This window comes from Castanea sativa, chromosome 10 (assembly GCF_040712315.1).
Source record: "Castanea sativa cultivar Marrone di Chiusa Pesio chromosome 10, ASM4071231v1".
In the NCBI taxonomy this organism is placed as follows: domain Eukaryota; kingdom Viridiplantae; phylum Streptophyta; class Magnoliopsida; order Fagales; family Fagaceae; genus Castanea; species Castanea sativa.
This window is the reverse complement of record NC_134022.1, coordinates 4,690,963-4,711,335: the sequence shown is the minus strand read 5'-3', so window position 1 is coordinate 4,711,335 and position 20,373 is coordinate 4,690,963. Positions and strand designations below refer to the sequence as shown.

At 32.7% G+C, this 20,373-nt stretch overlaps 2 protein-coding genes across 2 annotated transcripts; one reads left to right on the top strand and one right to left on the bottom strand.

Annotated features, from left to right (window-relative positions):
- Positions 1-6,078: 6,078 nt before the first annotated feature.
- Positions 6,079-9,925, top strand: LOC142613379 (uncharacterized). The gene is made up of 6 exons (XM_075785711.1): positions 6,079-6,894; positions 6,991-7,049; positions 7,499-7,568; positions 7,689-7,814; positions 7,919-8,047; positions 9,305-9,925. Exons 1-6 carry the CDS (start codon positions 6,154-6,156, stop codon positions 9,773-9,775), a joined length of 1,596 nt encoding a protein of 531 aa, XP_075641826.1. The 5' UTR covers positions 6,079-6,153; the 3' UTR covers positions 9,776-9,925.
- Positions 9,926-15,116: 5,191 nt separating this feature from the next.
- On the bottom strand, positions 15,117-18,730 carry LOC142613782 (putative membrane protein At4g09580). Its single transcript, XM_075786281.1, has 4 exons — positions 18,322-18,730; positions 16,557-16,827; positions 16,302-16,472; positions 15,117-15,777 (listed from the first exon to the last, which is right to left on the bottom strand). Exons 1-4 carry the CDS (start codon positions 18,534-18,536, stop codon positions 15,652-15,654), a joined length of 783 nt encoding a protein of 260 aa, XP_075642396.1. The 5' UTR covers positions 18,537-18,730; the 3' UTR covers positions 15,117-15,651.
- Positions 18,731-20,373: the final 1,643 nt, after the last annotated feature.

Below are 20,373 nucleotides of genomic sequence, written 5' to 3'. Positions count from 1 at the left end.
AGTCACGCGAGTCTCACGTGCTTATTCCGTTAGTGTTTTAACGTGAGACTAATTGAAGCATTGATTTGACAGTTTTGAATAGTTTAAGGAGTAAATTGGCCAATAAAAAAGTTGAGGGGGTCTTTTGGCCATTAATTGAAAGTTTAGGAGGTGTATGGGCATTTTTCCCAATAACTTCAAAGAAAGTTGTGAGGAACTTTTAAATTCAATATTAGTGCCGCCTCTATATGCAGCATAATTGAATAAGACATATATCAAGTATTGGAAACTATTGTTTGGAATCACACACCAAACAGGCCAGACTGTGACATAGAAATGGACGAGGAAACTAACCTTGGGTTTCCTCTCCTTCTCTTGAAATAAAATGCTTAATTTGTATTGACTGAATTCCAAACTAAATATTAGTTCTGGGGAATCTAGTAAGCCAATAGTAAAAGCATTAAAGATCATGAAGTTATCATTGAATAATATCAACAAAAAATATTAATTGGTTGGTCAAACCTATTCGTGTTCTAAAATTGGTGCAAGTGGCAGCAACTGCAAGGCCTTATGTTAGCAGTAAAAGCAGCTCCATGGCTTTGTCTACAAATGTTGGCAAGTATTTGGAGATTTATTCTATATATTGTAATTGCACTTTTAGTCCCTATATTTTGACTTGATTTCTATTTTGGTCCCTACATTTTATTTTTACTATTTTTAGTTCCTAAACCAATTAACGCGTGACATTTAAGTCCTTACCATCACCCAACTAACAGAAAATGCTGACGTGGCAAACAGAGTTTACTGTTGGGCTGATATGGCCAATAAAATAATATTTTAAAATGCCACGTCAACATAAAATAATAATTAAAAAAGACACGTCAGCATCCACTAATATTTTGATTTTTTAAATTAATTTATCAATTTAAACAAAATGAAAAATTAAAAAAAATTAGAATTTCTGCTCCAATGCTTCCAATTTTGCTAAAGATTCCAACGCCGCGTGTAGATTAGCGGTGGCGGAAATGGATTTCTCCATTCTTTTGATGATTTTAAGGACTTGTTTCGTGTTGTATTCGTGTTATTGAAGATCAGCCCAGATCTAAATTTATGTATTGAATTTTAATTCTGTTGTTTTCTTTTTTAATTTGTTGAATTTGATTGATTAATTTAAAAAAAAAATTAGATGCGTTTACGCCTAATTTTGGGTTCTAATTTTGTTTTGTTTTGTTTTTTTTCATTTTTCATTTTTCATTTTGTTTAAATTGATAAATTAATTTTTAAAAAATCAAAAGATTAGTGGATGCTGACGTGTCTTTTTTAATTATTATTTTATGCTAACGTGGCATTTTAAAATATTATTTTGTTGGCCATGTCAACCCAACAGTAAACTCTGTTTGCCACGTCAGCATTTTCTGTTAGTTGGGTGACGGTAAGGACTTAAATGTCATGTGTTAATTGGTTTAGGAACTAAAAGTGGTAAAAATAAAATGTAGGGACCAAAATAGAAATTGGGTCAAATGTATGGACTAAAAGTGCATTTCCGCCTATATTCTACTGCAAGTGTTTTTAGGCCGGCAATTTTAATTTACACTCGGCCATATACCTTTCTTGTCCAATACGTACAGTTCATATGAGAATAGGAGTGATAGCCTCAAATGGGAGTGGCCCTTTAATTTCTTCTCTAATTCATTAATATGAAGGGAAAGGTAACACTTTAGCTATTCGAGTCGCTGATAATTGTAACGATTAATTTAGATGTTAGTTCGAACCAACTTAGCTGTTTGGCATTTTCTGCTTGGCTACAATCCCCATTATTTTCAATGGGTAAATTAGCTCCCTCTTGCAGTCCTGCAATGCTATTGTAGAACTAATTGTATATTTCTTTGTCTAGGTACTTCTCAGATTCCTGAAACATAGTAGTGGGTATTTCTGTTAATGTTTTTAACATTTCTAATTTTGATTCCAAAGTTTTTGTCGTTAAAAACTTATTTTATGTAATTGGCTAATCCTTTGAAAAAATGCACTTTATTTGTAATTGGGTAGATCTAGGATGGGTTTAGTACTTCAAAAATAAGAGTTCAAGTAAAGTATTAAAGTCATGAAAATTGGGCCAAGAAACAAGTGAAGAAAAGCTGTTCATTAAAGCTCTACAGATACCTCGACGGAAACAGTATCTATCGAGATTCAAGAACGAAGCTCAACAGAAGTTGAATCTATCGAGATCTATGAAATCAGAATTTCTGGATTTGATTTTTGGCTCTAGTTGACATGTATGTGTAGGGTTTCTTTTTTCACAACCCTAGACATATATAAGACTTATTTTAAAGGCCGTTATACATGGAGAACACATGCAGAAAGTGACCTAGTGTCTTATTCTCTCTGCAAGAAGTTACTGCGTCCTTTGTGCCTTAAGGTTTTGTAACCAAGTACATCTTGATTTTCATTGTTGATGAAGTGAAAAACTTTGCAGCCAAAAGCATCTTCAAATTGCTGGAGTTAGCCACGTACTGTGATTTGTGTAAAAGGGTGGCGTTCATATATTGAATAGTTCAAAAGTTCTGAAGCGGTAGAAGATTTCTGTTGTAAGTTCATTTACGGAGATTGTAGAGTCTAGGGACAAATGTTTTGTACTATATCTGAAACTTCTCTTTGCTATAGTGAATTGCTTTTCTGGAAGGTTTCCCCTCAGGTTTTTTACTGTGAAACTAGTTTATTTCATTAGTTTTCTTGGGTCATCATATTTTGTTTTATTTACTATTCCACTGTGCATGATATTGACATGGTATTAATATTTGTTTGTTTTAACAAGGTTTATTCATAATAAATCTAATTAACAACTTGGGTTTAAAACTTGTTAATTCTATCAACCGGGGTTTAAATTTCCCAACATTTGTCATTGTTGTATTTTGTTCATTCCATATTTTACCAACTATGAAGGTAGCTTGAACTTAGTAAAATAGTTACGACATAGGAGAAGAGATTTGAACTTTAAATATTTCCATGAAAAAAAATGTCAACCAGTTGAATTACAAAACTCATAGCACAGTTATTGTGCTATCTACTATATATGGTTGCAGTACACCATTCATGAATGAGAAAAATGAATGGTTAAAAAAAAAAAAACTTCATAGCCTAACTTATTTGAGCCAACTATGTCATTTACCGTTCTACTACATTCACAAGTCATAATTGGTCATTTTCAAGTGAGTCATCGTTTGGTTAAAAATGCTAATGTGATATTTCAACTGTTTTGCACAGATCAATTTTATAAAGCACAATTATTAAGAGTAGATGTCATAGGTTAAAATTATCTCTAAAAAAATTATATCTTAATTAGGCACTAACCTATGCATTGCATAGAATAGTTAAATAAAAATTACATATATATATATATATATATTGTTTCTAATTTACGTAATTTTTTGTTTTAGAAAATTTATTTTAAGTTTACTTAATTATATATAATAGTAAAATCTATGTGTCAAAATTTGATTAGATCAACAAATACACGTGGGCAAAAATAGACGAAGGGGTAATGATCCAAGCAACATATAACTTATAAATGGTAAAATCTAAATTATAAAACTTTAGGGTATAAAATCTATATATCCTAAATTTTAGAAGTGTAATTTGTAATTTAGATTCTTAAGAATCATTCCTGTTTACAAAACATGTCTCACAATCATATTTAATATGCCTCGTCAATTGGGCTTAGCATTTTTTTTAAAGAGTTTTAATCTATAGCGTTCGCTTCTAATAATAGCTCTTTATTACCAGATCAAGATACCAATTAATTTTTATGTAGGCGAAAATTGAATTCTAAATCTCTAATTTAATCGTTAATTGGGCTCAGCATGTTAATATGTAGTTAGGCGCTGGAAGACCTCTTTTGCCAATAAAAAGTTCTACAACCTTGGTGGCTTGATGTCACAGATCTGTAAATTTAAACTTTTTTAGTTCTGATTCATATCCTTTGAAAAAAAGGGCCACAATCAGAGGTTAACTCATTTCAATCATTGTCTAAAAGGGAAAAAAAATTTCCTTTCAATCACACATTTCATATATTTCTTATACGTTACTTTAAGGTTTTATTTTATCATTTACGTAAAAACAATTGGGTAAGGGTTTTTTTTTTTTTTTTTTTTTTTCTAGAGAAATTAGCTAAAGGCTATTTCATTATTAAAAATTACTTTATTTTTCCCATGTGAAGTAATGACACCATTTCCGAAGTATTTCCTCATCATAATTATAGCTATGATTTCATTTTATTTCATTTTATTTTATTTTTTTAATTGTTAACAATAATACTTATTAGAACATACACGAAAATAGTAATAATAGTGTTTTAAACCAGATTTATAATACATTACATAACCAGAGTACAACTATAAAATGATCTAACCTTTGTAGTTATAAATTCAACTAAGGATTTGTTTGGATACAACTTATTTTGCTAAAAATTAAAAACTTATTGCTAAAAATATTGTAACGAAATAATTTTTAAAATGTAACAGTGTTGCCGTGGGTTTGTTTCCTGCGTTTTTCATTTGTTGGCTTGGTCATGAACAATGCTGTGGGACCCAGCACTTAAAACGCAAAACGCAACATAAGTGTTAGCCAAACGCACGCTAAGTAACTCGTTAGTTTAAATAATTATTTTAGACGGTATATATACTAATCTTTGGAACAATATTTCATTATCTTCCAATCGTACGTAACACTGTTACATGACAGCCTTACATCTTCTAAGTTTGGGGCGCTTAGTATATTTATACATAAACAAAAATGGGACACGCATGTTGCCGTGTCCCAAGCATATGTCGTGTAACTATAGGCCTTATTTTTTGTAGTGCGCACGACAAGCAATTTGACGGGTCCGTGCTTTCCTTCTTTCAATTGGATATTGTACTACTGCATGTGCCTACCCTTTAATAAGATTCTAACTATCAATGATCATCAAAAACTAGAATATAAGATTGTCTCCTTTATAAACTGCATAAGGTTAACATATAGCTTTTGCTACTAATGAGTAATGAACAATCCTAAGAATAAGCCTCAATACAAAAGCCGAACCCCTTCTGCATAACTGATGCATGCAGTATACAACACATGCAATCAATAAGGACAAGTCAATATTGCAACTGGTCTATGTATCTTATTCTCTATTTGCGTCAAGAACACATTCATGAAACCTTATGCTTGTTGCTTTCAAATTGGACCTGTAATTCCCAGGATTTATAGTCACATCTAAATTTCATCCAAACAAGTAGTTTTCTGACCCTTATTCAGGCACTCCTAATACAGCAATTATGAATCCAAATAAAACACTTGTTGCTTCAAATGAGCTCATATATATAAACCTTCAGAATTTTGTAGTCACCTCTAAATTCCAACCAAATCAATTGATCTCATTAGGATTTTTCCCATGGAAAATATGATCTGATCATCTATATATTGGGGGGGGGGGGGGGGGATGAATGAGTTTTGACCTTGGGAATCTTTGCTTTTGATTGTAGCTAATTATCTTAATCACCTTCCTTTTTAAGGTGGTGATAGATTTGCATGATCTTCTCGAGTGGAGATATGCTATTTCTTTTAAGAAGTATTACGTTCACAATATTTTCATAACAAATCATAGGTGGTGAGTTATTATTGGTTTTAATTTAAATTCACAATTTAAATTACTTTTTTACCCACTCATAATAACTAATAACAACTTATCACTTAAAATTTATTATGAAAGTGTTGTCTTTTCTCATTTCCTTTTATTGTTATTTATTTGAAAATTATATGGTATATGTCTGTTTTACTTTATCACCTAAGGGATCCTCTTGTAGAGTAGTAACTACTAACTTTTTTTTTTTTTTTTTGAGAATGAAGTAACTACTAAGTAGTAAGTATTCCAAGTGATAAACAAATTTATACACCATAAATAGATATACTACCACATAAAATTTATAAAAAAAAAAAAATCAAAATCTTTAATAAGTAATATTAAAGTGTGTGTGCCGAGCTCATATGGTAGTAAATATTTATAAGGCCCATGGGCTTAGAAGTTCAAAATGGCAACCCGGGCCTCAAAGTTTTTTTTGACTTAACACACGTCTTCCCTCTCCCTCCTAAAATTGCCCTTAGGGTTCCAAACTCTTTTGCAGCCTACAGCTCTGAGATATGGGAAAACCAAAGAAATCCAAAGAAGTAGCAAAATCTCCCAAAAACGACACCGACATTTTCCAATCCCTATTCGGAAACCCCCAAGACGCCGCCGTTCCCATCTTCTCCTCCGACAATCCCTACAAGCGAAACTCCCATGATCAGTCAGGGTTTGCTCCTGCTGAATCTCTCATTTCTCAAAACCCTAATTTGAAGGAGGAGGAGGAGGAGACGACAAAGAAGAGTAAGAGGAAGAGGGACAAGGAATCGAAGGAAGAGATATCGCAAAACCCTAATCGTAATGATGATGGTGATGATGATTCAGATTTGGTCGCCGAGGCCCCATTGGAGGCTAAGAAATCGAAGAAAGAGGTAACCCCAAACCCTAATTTTGGTGTACCAAAAGGGGAAGAAAACCCTGATTTGGGTTTGAAGGAGAAGAAGAAGAAGAAGAGGAAAAGGGATGAGCTTGAGAGACAGTACGAGGCGAAGAAATTCGGTCCGGTTGAGGAAGAAGAAAAAGAAGAGGAAGAAAAACAGGAGAAGAAGAAAGTGGTGGTTGGGGTGAAGAGGAAAACAGTGGATAGTGTGGAGGATATGGTGGTTTCCAATACTGGTTTCGACGACGAAAGCAAGCTTTTGAGGACTGTGTTTGTTGGCAACTTGCCACTGAAGATAAAGAAGAAGGCCTTGATTAAGGAATTCAAACAATTTGGAGAGATTGAGTCTGTGAGGATTCGGTCTGTGCCTGTCTTGGATGTGAGTGTTCAAATCACCATTTTATTCTTTATTGATTGATTTTGAGCAAACATGTTGTATGGGGTGAGTATTGATGGATGGCTATGTTTTTTGCAGACAAAATTACCGAGAAAGGGAGCCATACTTTCGAAGAAAATCAATGAAGCTGCTGACTGGTGATTATCTTGAATCACATAAATGTTTTTGTACAAGTTTGATTCATTTAACTTGTTTGAAATTTGAATGTGCTTTTCTCTATAAGCGTTTAATCATGTTATATATTTAGATTTTGGGTGGATTGGTTGTATAAGTTTTCTAACTTTGCTTTTACTTTGTTATATTAAAATTTTCATTCTTTGCTGTTCAATGTTCAAATAATTTATTCGATTTATCTTGGAAACTTGACCTCTCTCCTTCCTCTATACAATTGCTATCTTCACATGTATGAGGCAATAATATGTTTTGTTCTATATCGATCGCTTCTAGGTAGAATTTATGATCCCTTTACGTTTAATAATTGATAAATGATACGTTTGTTATGATTTTTTTTCCTAATGCTATTCTAGATATTTTATTGTCTTTTTCTCAGTGTAATTTTTTTTTATGACAAAGCTTATTATTGCAGTGTCCATGCATACATTGTTTTTAAAACTGAGGAATCCGCCCAGGCTTCTTTGTCCCATAACATGGCTGCGGTACATTCTTATCTCAACTTTTGCAATTGCCATGATTCTATTTTAAGTTCTATTTTTGTTGCTATATATATATGTGTGTGTGTGAGTTGAAAGTTTTTTTTTTTCCTAATGTGATCTTAGGTTGCTGGAAATCACATTCGTGTAGACAGGGCATGCCCGCCTCGTAAGAAGTTGAAAGGGGAGATTGGTTCACTTTATGATAGCAAGAGAACTATTTTCGTGGGTAACCTCCCATATGATGTAAAGGTAACTTGCTTGTGTTGATTTCTGCATGTGTGGACTTCCAATTCCGCATTATTGTTGTAATTTGGAAACATTGTTATTTTTTCTTTCTTCATTTTTTCTTTCAGGATGAAGAACTTTATCAGTTGTTTTCTGGTATTGGTAATCTGGGATCCTGCATTGAAGCCATTAGGGTCATTAGACATTCACATATAAGTCTCGGAAAGGGCATCGCCTACGTCTTGTTCAAAACAAGGGTATGATCTCAAATTATCTTACATTTATAATTTTTTACCTAATTGTGAATGTTTATTGAGTTTGGAAATGTTTCAGTCCATGTTAGTGGGAATTGAGATGGAATTCTACCTTTCTATTTAGTTGAAGTTCAGTTCTCCTTAAGTAATTTTATGAAAGTACAAGATAGTCAAAAACTTGTGATGTTCATTAATTTAAATACTTTTGGTACTTATCAAAAAAAAAATTTAATACTTTTGGCAGGCTTTTTTTTCCCGAAAATAGTATGATACAAAGTTTGCTTTTGGCATATCCAGTCACACTTGGTTCTATACACCTATGTCAACTGCACCACCGTTTGTCATTTTATACATGAATACCATGAGAACTGGAGTTGTAATCTATAATCGATTTCAAGGGATAGTCATAGGGACTCTTTTTGTGAATTTCTCCTTACCTTGTGAAAGTAATTTCTGGAGGCTATAAACAGTTTGTTGTGTCACTAATTGCTTGTGGACATGTTTGGAGGTTAAGAGGGCGTTTGGATTCAGATTTTTTTTGCTGCGTCCACGTTTTGCCTTTTTTTTTTCCTCTGCTGCGGGGGGACAAGCGTGCAGTGCGCGCACTGTGCGTGTACTGTGCGCGCACTGTTTATGTATTTTTTTAACAATTTTTTATTAAAAATGGGTCTCGCAGTACTATTCATACATTTAAAAATTATTTTGCTACAGTGTTTTCAGTTTTCAATTTTCAGCAATAAGTTCTATCCAAACGGACCCTAAAGCATCCATCTGAAATGCGTTATAGCCTTTCTCTTGTGTTTTCATTTAGAGGATCTCTTTTGGACAAAGCATATTTGGAGATCAAGCGAAAGGAATTGTTTGGATAGAATGGTTATGATATCTTGCATGTTTTATTGTTGACGATATTGATTTCTCTTTTATCTGGCCAAGATGTGAATATTGGAATTAGATTTAGGCGTTTAGCTAAATGTTTCTAGGGGAGCATGCCTTATTTTCTTGTGAAGGAGAGTTGAATTGCTTTGGGTTGAAGGTGGGTGGTAATTGGAAGGCTTATGATCAATTTAAGGGCAAAGACAGATTAAGAAATAGCAAAACCTCTGATACTGTAAACAGAATATTCAGTCTGATCATGAAATCTTTCAAAGTTCTGTTATTATTTCTAAAGTCTTTTGTTGCCATTACTTTTCAAAAATAATGGGACTTGTATAGCCATTATATTACTTAGTAATTACATTATAATTACATGTGTATTTGCAGGAAGCTGCAAATATGGTTGTTAAAAAACGAAACTGGAAGCTTCGAGACCGAGAGCTAAGGGTCTCTCATGCAAGAAAAGATTCCACCCCTTCTAAGAGACCAAACTCATCACCTGCTGAAGCTCCTACTACCCCTGCCAAGAGGCTGGCCATGGATCCTAGGACTCCAAAAAGCAATAACCGGGCAAATACAAAGGCTCCCCTGTCCTACCAGGGCAAGCGTGCTTACAAATCTGATGTACAAAAGAGCGACCATCACAAAAGCAGTAGGCCAGGCCATTTGAATTCTAAAAATCAGAGAGAGAAGTCAAAAGAACGGCTGCGGAAAAGACCAGCAGTTGCTGCCCGAAGGGCAAAAGAAACAGTGCGAAGGGATGGTGGCTCTTCAAGACAAGCAGGGATCAAACGCAAGCTAGATAGCCAAACACCGGAGAGCTTCCAGCAGAGAAAGAAATTCAAGAAATCTAAGTAGGAATACAAAACGAAAGTTTCTGTATTGTAGACATGACTTGAGAGTATCATGAATGTAACTCTCAGCTTGGGTGTATTACAAATGTTTTATGTATTACAAATGTTTTATTTTTACTTTTTAATTGAAATGGAAAGTTTAAAGTTCCTTGAATCACGATTTTTTTTTCCCTTCTTTTTAACACTTTTCCCGTACCTGGTTCCTCCTTTATTATAACCATCCTTCTCGCTTTCTTTCCCAAGGTTGACCTCCAAATTTTTCAGAATTCAGAAATATGGGGCTCAAAATACAAGTGTATAGCTCAATCTTAGCAAGTATATCATATCTGTCTCTTCTATAACGGGCCTTGTCATGAGTTTCTGGAAGTTTTCGCTTAATAAAACTGTACCTTTTTTTAAAAAGGGTACTACTTGGATAATCTTAAACAAACTCATTCAATAATTAAAACAATTAATAGTTTGGCCATTATTATTATTATTATTTTGATGGCATAGTTTGACCCTTTTATCTATATAAAATTTTGATTATTATTGATAAGTTGTTAAATGGTAAAAATAAACATTTTATTGTTAAAATAAATTTTATAATAATTTTATAAGAAAGAATATAATGGTTAGTTTTAAATGTCATATTAGTAACTCTTATAGATGTAGGATATCTGAAAGAAAAGTAATATGTCAACAAAATTTTTACAACAAAACTTAAGTGGTAGGTTGTTAATAGTTGTTACTGATGGATAAAAATGTGAAAAAAAATGTGAGAATTAGAAATTTAGAATTCACATATTATACGCAGATAAAGTTATTCATTGAAATTTTAATTCTTGAAAATTCTGTCAAATAAAAAATTAAATTTTTAAGAATTCTTAAGAATTTACCATTCCTATCCTAATGTGTACATAGCAAATACACCCTAGAGAAGAACAGATGTAATTTAATTAAAATAGGTTCAGTATTGCTTAAAAGATTTATGCCAAAAAGAGAGAGAACATCCACTTATTGTAACCACAATTTTTAAGACAACAAATTCAGGAGTAAAAAAACAAACCCCCAAATTTTGTAACGAAAACATATTTGTGTAGAACCACAATTTTTTATATATAATCAAAATCAAAAGTCAAAGTAGATAATATTTATTTTTTAAAAAAATATTTTAAAATTCTTGAAACTTTTGATAATAAAGAGTTATAATTGAAATAGATTTTTATTTTTTTTGAAATATTAATAATAAATATTTACCTAAAGCAATATATTTAAATGATTTTAATGTACTTACTTATAGTAAGTTACATGTTAGAGCGTGTTGCACAACACTGAACATTTATATTGAGCTATATGATATAAGCATGGCATGAAATATAGACATAGTTATTAAAATGTGAATCATATTGTGAATTGATTTTTGATTTTTTGTATCGTATATTGTATAATAAGATACACAAAAACCTAATAAAATAAAAGGTATATTCATTATAAATTCAGAATATATTCAACTAATGACCAATTTAATCATCATTTATGTATTAATATTTAAGAAAGCTAATTAAACAAATCAAATTAACATATTTTTATAAAATGCACGTTCAAATTGATTCAACTCAGAAGTAATAGTGGGTTCCAGTTAGCTCAACTGGTAAAGTCTTTGTTGGTTGTTGCTTATATAAGAGATCTGGGGTTCAATCCCCGTCTACACCAAAAACTGATTAGTGTCTTGGTCTGATGATAAAGAGCTATCACTAAGAGCGGACGTCATAGGTTGAAACTCTCTCAAAAAAAAAAACTCAGAAGTAATAATACATAATATATGAGCCATAATAATTATTATTTTTGAGATCTTGAAAAAAAAAAGGGGTGGGGGGAGAAACACATTGAAGTCACTAAATGCTTAGTTATAGTCCAGTATTAAACTATTAATGATGTCTTCTGAGAAATCTCATATGTATAGTTTGAATCCCTCCTTCTCCTGCGCTATTTATCTATCTCAAAAAATAAAAATAAAAGATAAAAAATAATTGAAATTTATATCATATTTTAAATAGAAATATAAACTCAATTGTTTAGGATAATCTTATGCAAAACCATTCAATAACTAAAACAATTAATAATTTGACCATTATTGATAAGCTTTTAAATAGAAAAAAAAAATACCCATTAACGTCAATAAACATCATATTGACATATTTGGATACAAATAACATTTTATTTTAAAAAAATTAATTCCATATATTTTTTAATTTCATATTAATATTTTTTTATAAATATAAGATATACGAAAATTGACATTTTGTACTTAAAATGTGAGAATTAGAATTATTCATAGAAATCATAATTTAAAAAAAAAAAATCAAACAAATTAAATTTTCAGGAATTCTTAAGAATTTACCTTACCATTCCCATTCATAATCCCTACGCGACAAATACACCACTAGAGAAGGCCAAATGTAATTTAATTAAAATATTTTCAGTATTGATCAACCAAGCTCAAGAGAAAACATCCCTTCACTGCCGCCCCAATTTATAAAATATTATTTTATTTAAAAAATGATTTTCTATTTCTTTTATTTTGTGAATAAATAACAATTTGATAATTTTCTCTTTCTTTTATTTTGTGTATTTTTTAAGAAAATATTTTATCTTGTGTATAAATATACAATTTGATATTTAAATAAATAAATAAATATATTAATATTAAATTTTGATAATTATTTATCTTATTAGCAAGTTGTGTTTTTAATGGAACTAGTAATATAAAATTATGGTAGTTATTAATAGGTATTTACTGACTTATAAAAAAATCATTTGGTATTTATGTAATTATGATTATTATTAATAGATATTATGATTGTATTTGTATATTAAACTATCAATCTATCGTTAAAAAAAAAGTTAATGCGACATTATTTTAATTAAGCATTTAAATATATAATAGAAATAAAATAAGATAAAAATATATATATTAATGTATAAATTGCGAGGATTCAAAAACTTATGGCAAAATATTACGTGGTCGAACAAAACTAAAAGTTAAATGTATTCGATTATATATATATGTATATATATATGTGTGTGTGTGTGTGTGTGTGTGTGTGTGTGTGTGTGTGTGTGTAAGGATTGGATTTAGACCCTTAGCCTAATGGGAATGGATGATGGTCCAAAGAGCCCAAAACAATATATTTGTTAGAGGATGGATTTCACAGGTAAAAGACTCAGTAAATCATGTCTAGGCCACAATGGATTGGATTCGTGCCAAAAAGAAAAAAAGACACAATTTGAAAGGAGTAACTCTCATTGGTCAAGTCTGAGGATGAGATGTTCTTATATTTAATCAAGCTTTTTCAAAGTACAAGAAGTTATTTCTTTTTCTCCCAAATTAGATGCCTCATTTTTCATGAAGGTCATCCCCTTATATAGTCTTCTTCTTTTTGATCCTAGCCTTTCACTTGTTAATTATATAAATGATCTTCTAGATGCTTGTCTCATCAGAACCCCTCTGGAAACTTTGTGTGTAATTGTAAGACTAAATATCACTATTCAAATGTCATTTTCACATAAACGTGATCAGTTGTTTGGGTGTAGAACATTTAATGTGATTGTAGCAACATTCTTCTAAGATATTTCTTAGTTTACTGTTGACCCATTTCTCTGAAGTTTATCCTCAAAAGTATGGTTGCCTCTTACACGGTATTCTCTAGGCGATCGGGTGCCAACCTTCCACAATGCTCCCCGAGGACGTTTGGCTCCTCTGGAGACACCACTTGTTCGTTGCTATTTGTTATTGTCCTCGGCCTATTAACCCACATATTTATCTTATTGTTTGATCATCCTCGAGCTCCTCTGCATCCTCGGGCATGGCCCATGGCCCAATACTCCTACTCGGTTCTTTTATCCCTACAAAATATATATATATATATATATATAATCCTTTTCTTCCCTAGAATAATTTCTAACTCTAATTTGTTTAGATATTTGTGGGGGACAAGGATTCAAAATAGGTAAATAGGCAGTCAAGGTTATTTTCGATGAGCTAAAATCCATAAAATAATCTAGGGCGGAGATCTCACGACTTGAAGAGAGATTGGGGTAACTTACTTGATGAAGATTCCAAGGACATACTTCGAACCTCGGAAGGACGAGCACTAGTTGTATAAGGGGCACAGAGCTAAACCACCAAAAGGAAAGAAAACCGACTTGGCACGGAATGGGAATGCTAGAAGGGTGAAGAAAAAATGGAATAGAAGTCATCCCCTCCGCATTAAATATAAGATAACTACTTCTCTGATCGCATTAATGAGGAAGTGACCATAAACAGTGGTGGCACAACTAAGATTTTAATGTAAAACTTACTGGTATATTCCGGATGGGATAAGAATGCTAGGAGTGTGATCCCAACCTTCCAAGTGTAAAATCTAGATGTATTTAAGTTGGATATATAAAGCAAGATAAAACATCTGAAGTGGGGGGAGAAAAAAAAAAGAGTTCATCTGTTTTGTAACATCTTGCTCAGAATAGACTCTTGGACCAACACTTGTGTGTGTGTGTGTGTGTGTGTTTTTTTTTTTTTTTTTTTTTTTTTTTTTTTTATCAACTTTCAAATGAACATCAATGAAATAAATACCATATCTCTCTTAATTCTATGACATAAGCCTTCTTAATATCTGTATTGGATATTCTAAAATAGACTTGACTTCTCGTCTCTAAAGAAATTAATTGAGATAGCATATAGTAAACTCATACTTAAAGTTGTTCTTTTGCTTTTTACCCGCCATAGTATTCAATTACTTAAAAGAGATCACTAGGTTTTTTCTTTTTCTCTTTTTGTTTAAAAAAATTGTCATGTTCCTTGTTAATTTTATGTTGGTGAAAATACCATTTAAATTCTTACATTATGAGGTTACTATCAATTTGGTCTTTATATTTTATGGACTATCAATCTATTAGTTAACCATAGGCACCAAATTATTGCGAGTTGAAAATAATAATGACTCAATTATTATGAGTTGAAAATAACAAGAACTGCTACAAAAATGTCTAGATCAAAATTAACAACCTCAAAATGTGGTGACTCAAATGGTATTTTTCCCTATAATGTAATATTATGTTCTTTCTACTGGCTAAATAGGAACTAATCCCTTCAAGGAATTGGCTAAAACACTGGGATTAAGCATGACGGCACAACTGATCTAGGTTAGTCAACAAACGTAATCAGCCAATGTGCACCTGCTAATTTCTTGTTTCAATCCTGGATTAAGATTAAAATTTTTCCTCAAAAAAAAAAGGATTAAAATAAAATGAAAATATCCTACTAACAATAGGCATCAGAATTTCCCTGGCATTACACAGCTTGATCAAACAATCAATCTATTCCATACCGGTCACTGATCACAGGACACGCCAGCACATCACAAATATATTTTCCAAGTACAGCTTTGGTTTTTTTTTTTTTTGGCAATAAAACACAAACCAGTTAAACTTTTTTTTGTTCTTTTTTTGCTAAACACAAACCAATGGCAATAATCTACAGCATGAGAATGCCTGTACTTGCATTCAGATTCAAAACAATAATATACACATCTATAAAAATGTAGATTGAATGTTACATTGAAATTGAATTTAAACATTATATCCCCCGACCTGCCCTGCTCCTTCCATCCCCTCCACTCCCCTCCCCCAAGCCCCTGAAATCCCAATAGTAAATATGCCACAATGCAGAAATCTCATTCACAGCATTAGATTTCCCACACAATCATCTCCAGTGGCTGCAGAATTGTCAATATAATGCTTTTTATACAAAGCGAATCTGTACGGAAATGTAGCGAAACCCAAATGGCTGCTGTGAGAGCAAGGGCTGATGTACACTAATCAAGGTCTGCCAGTGGAATACTACGAGTTATTGTTCCTCACCAGCGTGGGGGTAATAGAGACAACTCCAATGAAGAACAGAGTGGCAATTGATTGGAAGTCATAGAGATCCCCTACAGATTGCAACTCTCCAAGAGCTAATCCAGCCTACACATACCAAGAGAGTCGGGAATATTAAGGCACTAAAGAAAAGCTTTAGATTTTTAGATATGAGTGACATTAGTGCTATTAATTCAACAACTCAGAATACTTGAAACTATTTGTAGTACTTGGGCTCCTGACTTCTTGCATTGAAGTCGACTGGGAATTCCCCCAAACTCCATTAGACAATAAAAAGTTGATAAGAACAAAATCTCCAACAAGTGGGTAATAACCAGATTTGTTGAATTACTAGTAAGATTCTTTAATTCCTCCAAACTACCATACAAAGAGAACACACTGTCTACAACCTAACACAATCATATCAGAAGAACTCATTACATCATTATTGGAGGTTCCAACAAGGTCTCAGTTCTCTCTATAGAAGTGTGTTCATGTGCTGCAATGGAATCAGTTTCACATCTGAGGCAGTCCTAAACTCAGTTGGCTCTATGACCACAAAACTTTCACACACAAAAGATTAAAAATAAATCCAAATATTCAAGATTATAAAATATTAAAAGAGAGAATACCCTGACAGTGACAAAAGCCGCAGGTATGAGGCCGATAACAGTTGCCAGGAAAAAAATATGATAAGGCACGTCAACAATTGGTGAAGCAAAATTGATAAATGTATTTGGCAATGTCGGAGTCAGTCTTAGAAAAAGCATGTAGTTTAATAGCCCCTGTTTTCTTTTAGCCACCTGGAAGTAAAAATACAATAATAAGTTATTCCAGTTTGAGAATTAAGCTAACCAAAAACAGTTACTGGAAGTGTTGAGATTCACCTGGGCTTGAAAGAACTTTAACTTGTCAGGCCAAAGAGAGAAGACAATGGGCCGGCCAATCAGTTTTGATAAGAAATAGCAAGAAGAAGCCCCAGCAGTGGCAGTGAAGACAACCAGAGCTACACCTCTGAAGACTCCAAAAAGGGATCCAGCAAGTAATGACATAAACACAGTCCCAGGAATCATAAAAGTCTGCATGAAAATATAAACCACGCAGTACCCCACCAGGACTTGTGCAGTGTAGTCACTCGTGTAACTCTCAAGGTGATCTCTAAAGAAGAAGGGGAGGGGAAAAAAGAGGAGGAAAAATTATATCAGCAAAGCATTCAACAATCTCTGTAAATAAAGCACTTATGGCAGGGGATAAGCATTTTGTCAAACGAAGGGATTTTAATTTTTTATAACAAGAACAAGCCAAAGATCAACAAAAAGAGAAACATGTATAAAAAAAATCTGGTAACATATATCAGAACACATCAGTTAGTGGTTATTAGGTGCTTGTGACACCAACAGAACGGTTGACTTCCATAATTTTTCTTTCAGTCAAATCCTAGGCCATTGTTTGTTGTAATGGAAAAGTCTAAGGCTTGAAAATGTAAATAAATAAAGAGTAGATGGACCAGACCAAGCCTTCCAAAAGCTCACTTAGGTGGGGCCAGCACCAAGTTATGTCCAATTTTTCAGTCAACCTTTCTCCCCCACTGCAGTCAGAACATGGTAAGCTGGTCAAGTTCCTTATCTAGCAGAACAGCTGGTAGCCAATATCTAATGACTGTCCAAATTACCATGAAATCCAATTCAACATCAACAGAAAGCAAATAAGCAAAGGCAAAGCAACTATCTGTCAACCAAGGCAAAGCAACCTATCTGTCAACCAGCCTCTAAGCTCTTAACAGTTTTTGCTAAGTTTTGGAATCCAAGTATCACTATTCAGAATCTGAACAGGTACAATTTAAGAGAGAGAGAGAGAGAGAGAGAGAGAGAGAGAGAGAGCATGAAGAAAGAATGACCAAGCCATTTTCGTCTTGACAATCTCTCTAGGATTATCAAGCCTACAATTCAAGCACTAATAAAAAGAAACATGACAAACCACCAAACTGCTGCAGATCGTACTCGAAGACTCACAATACATTTGATTAGACCTCTTTTTTTTGGGTGCTACATTAAAGCATATATTTCATTAAACTTCGTTTTTATTTTCTTTCTTCCAGTTAGACAGAGAGTAGAGACAGCCCAAGGACTCCCTGGTAAGGCACATATTAATCATTGGACATATGTTAACAATCCTAAAATAACCTACATAAGTCAACAAGCTAGATCTGCAATGAACATGTAAAAGTCTTGCAACAAATCCAACTAAGAAACCAAACCCCTTATCTATTTCGTATAAACCAATTGTTTTTCCTCTCTAAGACTCAGGTTTTAACCACAGCTACTTTACAAAATCAAGGAAAATCATGACGTTTTTCTTCTTTTTCCAATTGGGTTAGCCCTTAGGGAAGCAATATTTCTTTAAATCTATAACCTTTATATGTAAAACCTAATACAGCCAATCAGACCCAGATGCAGATATGCTAACATTATCACCATCTCAAAAATGATACACAATAACCCAAAATCAATTAAAGCTACTATCTTTCCCAGGAAAATTAATAAATCAAACAGAACCCATTTGGCTGATTTATATGGAATTCGAGCCAAAAAAAAAAGTAGTAATTTTTGCAGAAAATAGTGAGAGAGAGAGAGAGAGAGAGAGAGATTATACCGGAGGATTTGAAGGTCCTCGAGGTTACGAGGAAGTTTAAGGAAGCTATAATCAGACGCAGGCATGGTGAGATAAACACCAAGTAAGCCAAACAGGAAGCCCAAAACGACGGTGGAAGCCGCCGTAACCTCCCAAAAGCTCAGCGGAAACTTGGGGTTGGAGTTGGAGTTGGATCCCACATCTACTCCTTTGCTATTCTCTTCTCCCTTCTTCATTTTTTTTTCCTGAGTTTCTTTGCTTTTTCCCAAGGGAAGAAGAGAAAAGGAGAGATGGGAAAATAGGGAGAACCTCTCTATTCTCCTAACTGCGCCTTAGCCTTCGCTTTCCTTTTTTGTTTTGCTTTGGGTACACTTCTCTTCTTGTTACTTGTTGCTGTTTTTTCTTCTTTCGTTTCTCTCTCCTTATCTTAAATGCTTTTTTTTTTTTTTTTTGGAGAAGGAATTGCTCTTATTCTTATAGGTACACACAGGGACAACGAATATTCGCTCCAAAGAGAAACGATACTTCTGAAAAAAAAAAAAAAAAACAAACTCATATTTATAAAGAGTTATTTCTTTTTCAGGTTAGTAAAAAAAAAAATTCGCTTCGTCTAACCCACTTGTATTGGAGTTCTGCTGCTAACAATTTTTCATTGATAGACATCTATAAGAGCTGGTCTATGAGTTTTTACCTGAGCACCCTGCTTAACGCTAGCGTAGTTTAGCTAATCCCCCGTGTGTGTATATATATATATATATATATCTTTTTTGTATGCTATACAGTAATTTTTAGTTTGAGAGTATTGAGGAGAAGAAATTGTGTCTTGTTCCATTGCACTATGAGGTTTAAGTCTTTAGGAGAGAGTTTCACATATATATATATACATAGATGAGACTAGAGTAGAATTCTATCTTCTATATATAAAAAAAAAAAAAAAAAAAGGGTATTGTGTTACCACATCAGCATCACGGAGTTAGGTGAAATTTTTTTACCAGACTAACTTAATTCAACCCCTTTTCTTCTCTCACGCACTCTTCTTTTTTGATAGTTTTGTTTTAGATTCATGGTGCTTAATTAACTTCTTAATCTGTGGTCTCAATTTGCTCTTTCACAAATGAGATATTTGGGATTGAATAATTCCTTCCACCAAAAATAAATTCATTAGTATTCTGGTCATTGGTTCATATTCTACCAAATCGAAAAAAAAAAAAAAAATATATATATATATATATATATATGTATCTTAATAATATTTTCTATTTGTAATGCGCGTGGTAATTAACTTTAAAAGGGAAGAAATTGCTAATGATTATTGTTTAGCACCAGTTATCAACACCTGTGGGCGCCATTAAGGGGATAGAACACAGTTTATAATTTTTTTTGACCGAACTAAGATTAGCATCAAGCGTAAAAAATAAACAACTAAACAATATTTCATTTTTGATTTTGTGTACATTTAGATCATAGAAATTAAGAAGTAATGAGAAGTATCAAATAATTAAGTATCAAAGTTGGGCGTGAAGCGGGATTTCAAGGTGGAGTATTGGGGGTTCAAGGCAACTCAATCCATACTCGGCCTGTAACTTTTTTGGTTGATAAATTCGATATTTACAATAGGAATAAGATTTGAACCCTAGATGTCTCTATTAAATATAGCAAAACGTGTCAATTAAACTACAAGACTTTTAGTAAGTTTGTAATCTTGTAACCTTAAAGAGTATTGGTACATTGATTTAGACTATCATTGAGTCAAGGGCTGTGGATAGGTTACAGGAGCAAAAGTCAAAGTAAAAACAAATTTTTTATTTATATAGTGATGCTCTTTTTAATTTATTTGTTTTTTGGGTTTGGTTTGATAATATTTAAGAATGAGATAAAGATAATATCTTAATTTTTAGGATCTTTATCTATGTGATTTTTTTCCTAATTAGTTATTTATATGTGATAGCTGATATGAATGGAATAAATTATTTAAAATTGAAATACTTCATTTTTATTCCCAACTTTCACCTAGAGGCATTGGAATTCAAATAGGAGAAGTAATATTTTCTAAAAATATATGGCATATATAAT

Bases quoted from the DNA above. Each gene is read 5' to 3' on its own strand.
- LOC142613782 (XM_075786281.1), bottom strand. From the start codon at position 18,536: ATGAAGAAGGGAGAAGAGAATAGCAAAGGAGTAGATGTGGGATCCAAC. The intron at 16,828-18,321 runs GTATAATCTCTC...CTTCTTCTTTAG, and splicing joins GAGGACCTTCAAATCCTCCG to AGATCACCTTGAGAGTTACA. The intron at 16,473-16,556 runs GTGAATCTCAAC...TTTTACTTCCAG, and splicing joins TAAAGTTCTTTCAAGCCCAG to GTGGCTAAAAGAAAACAGGG.
- LOC142613379 (XM_075785711.1), top strand. From the start codon at position 6,154: ATGGGAAAACCAAAGAAATCCAAAGAAGTAGCAAAATCTCCCAAAAAC. The intron at 6,895-6,990 runs GTGAGTGTTCAA...TGTTTTTTGCAG, and splicing joins GGTCTGTGCCTGTCTTGGAT to ACAAAATTACCGAGAAAGGG. The intron at 7,569-7,688 runs GTACATTCTTAT...ATGTGATCTTAG, and splicing joins TGTCCCATAACATGGCTGCG to GTTGCTGGAAATCACATTCG.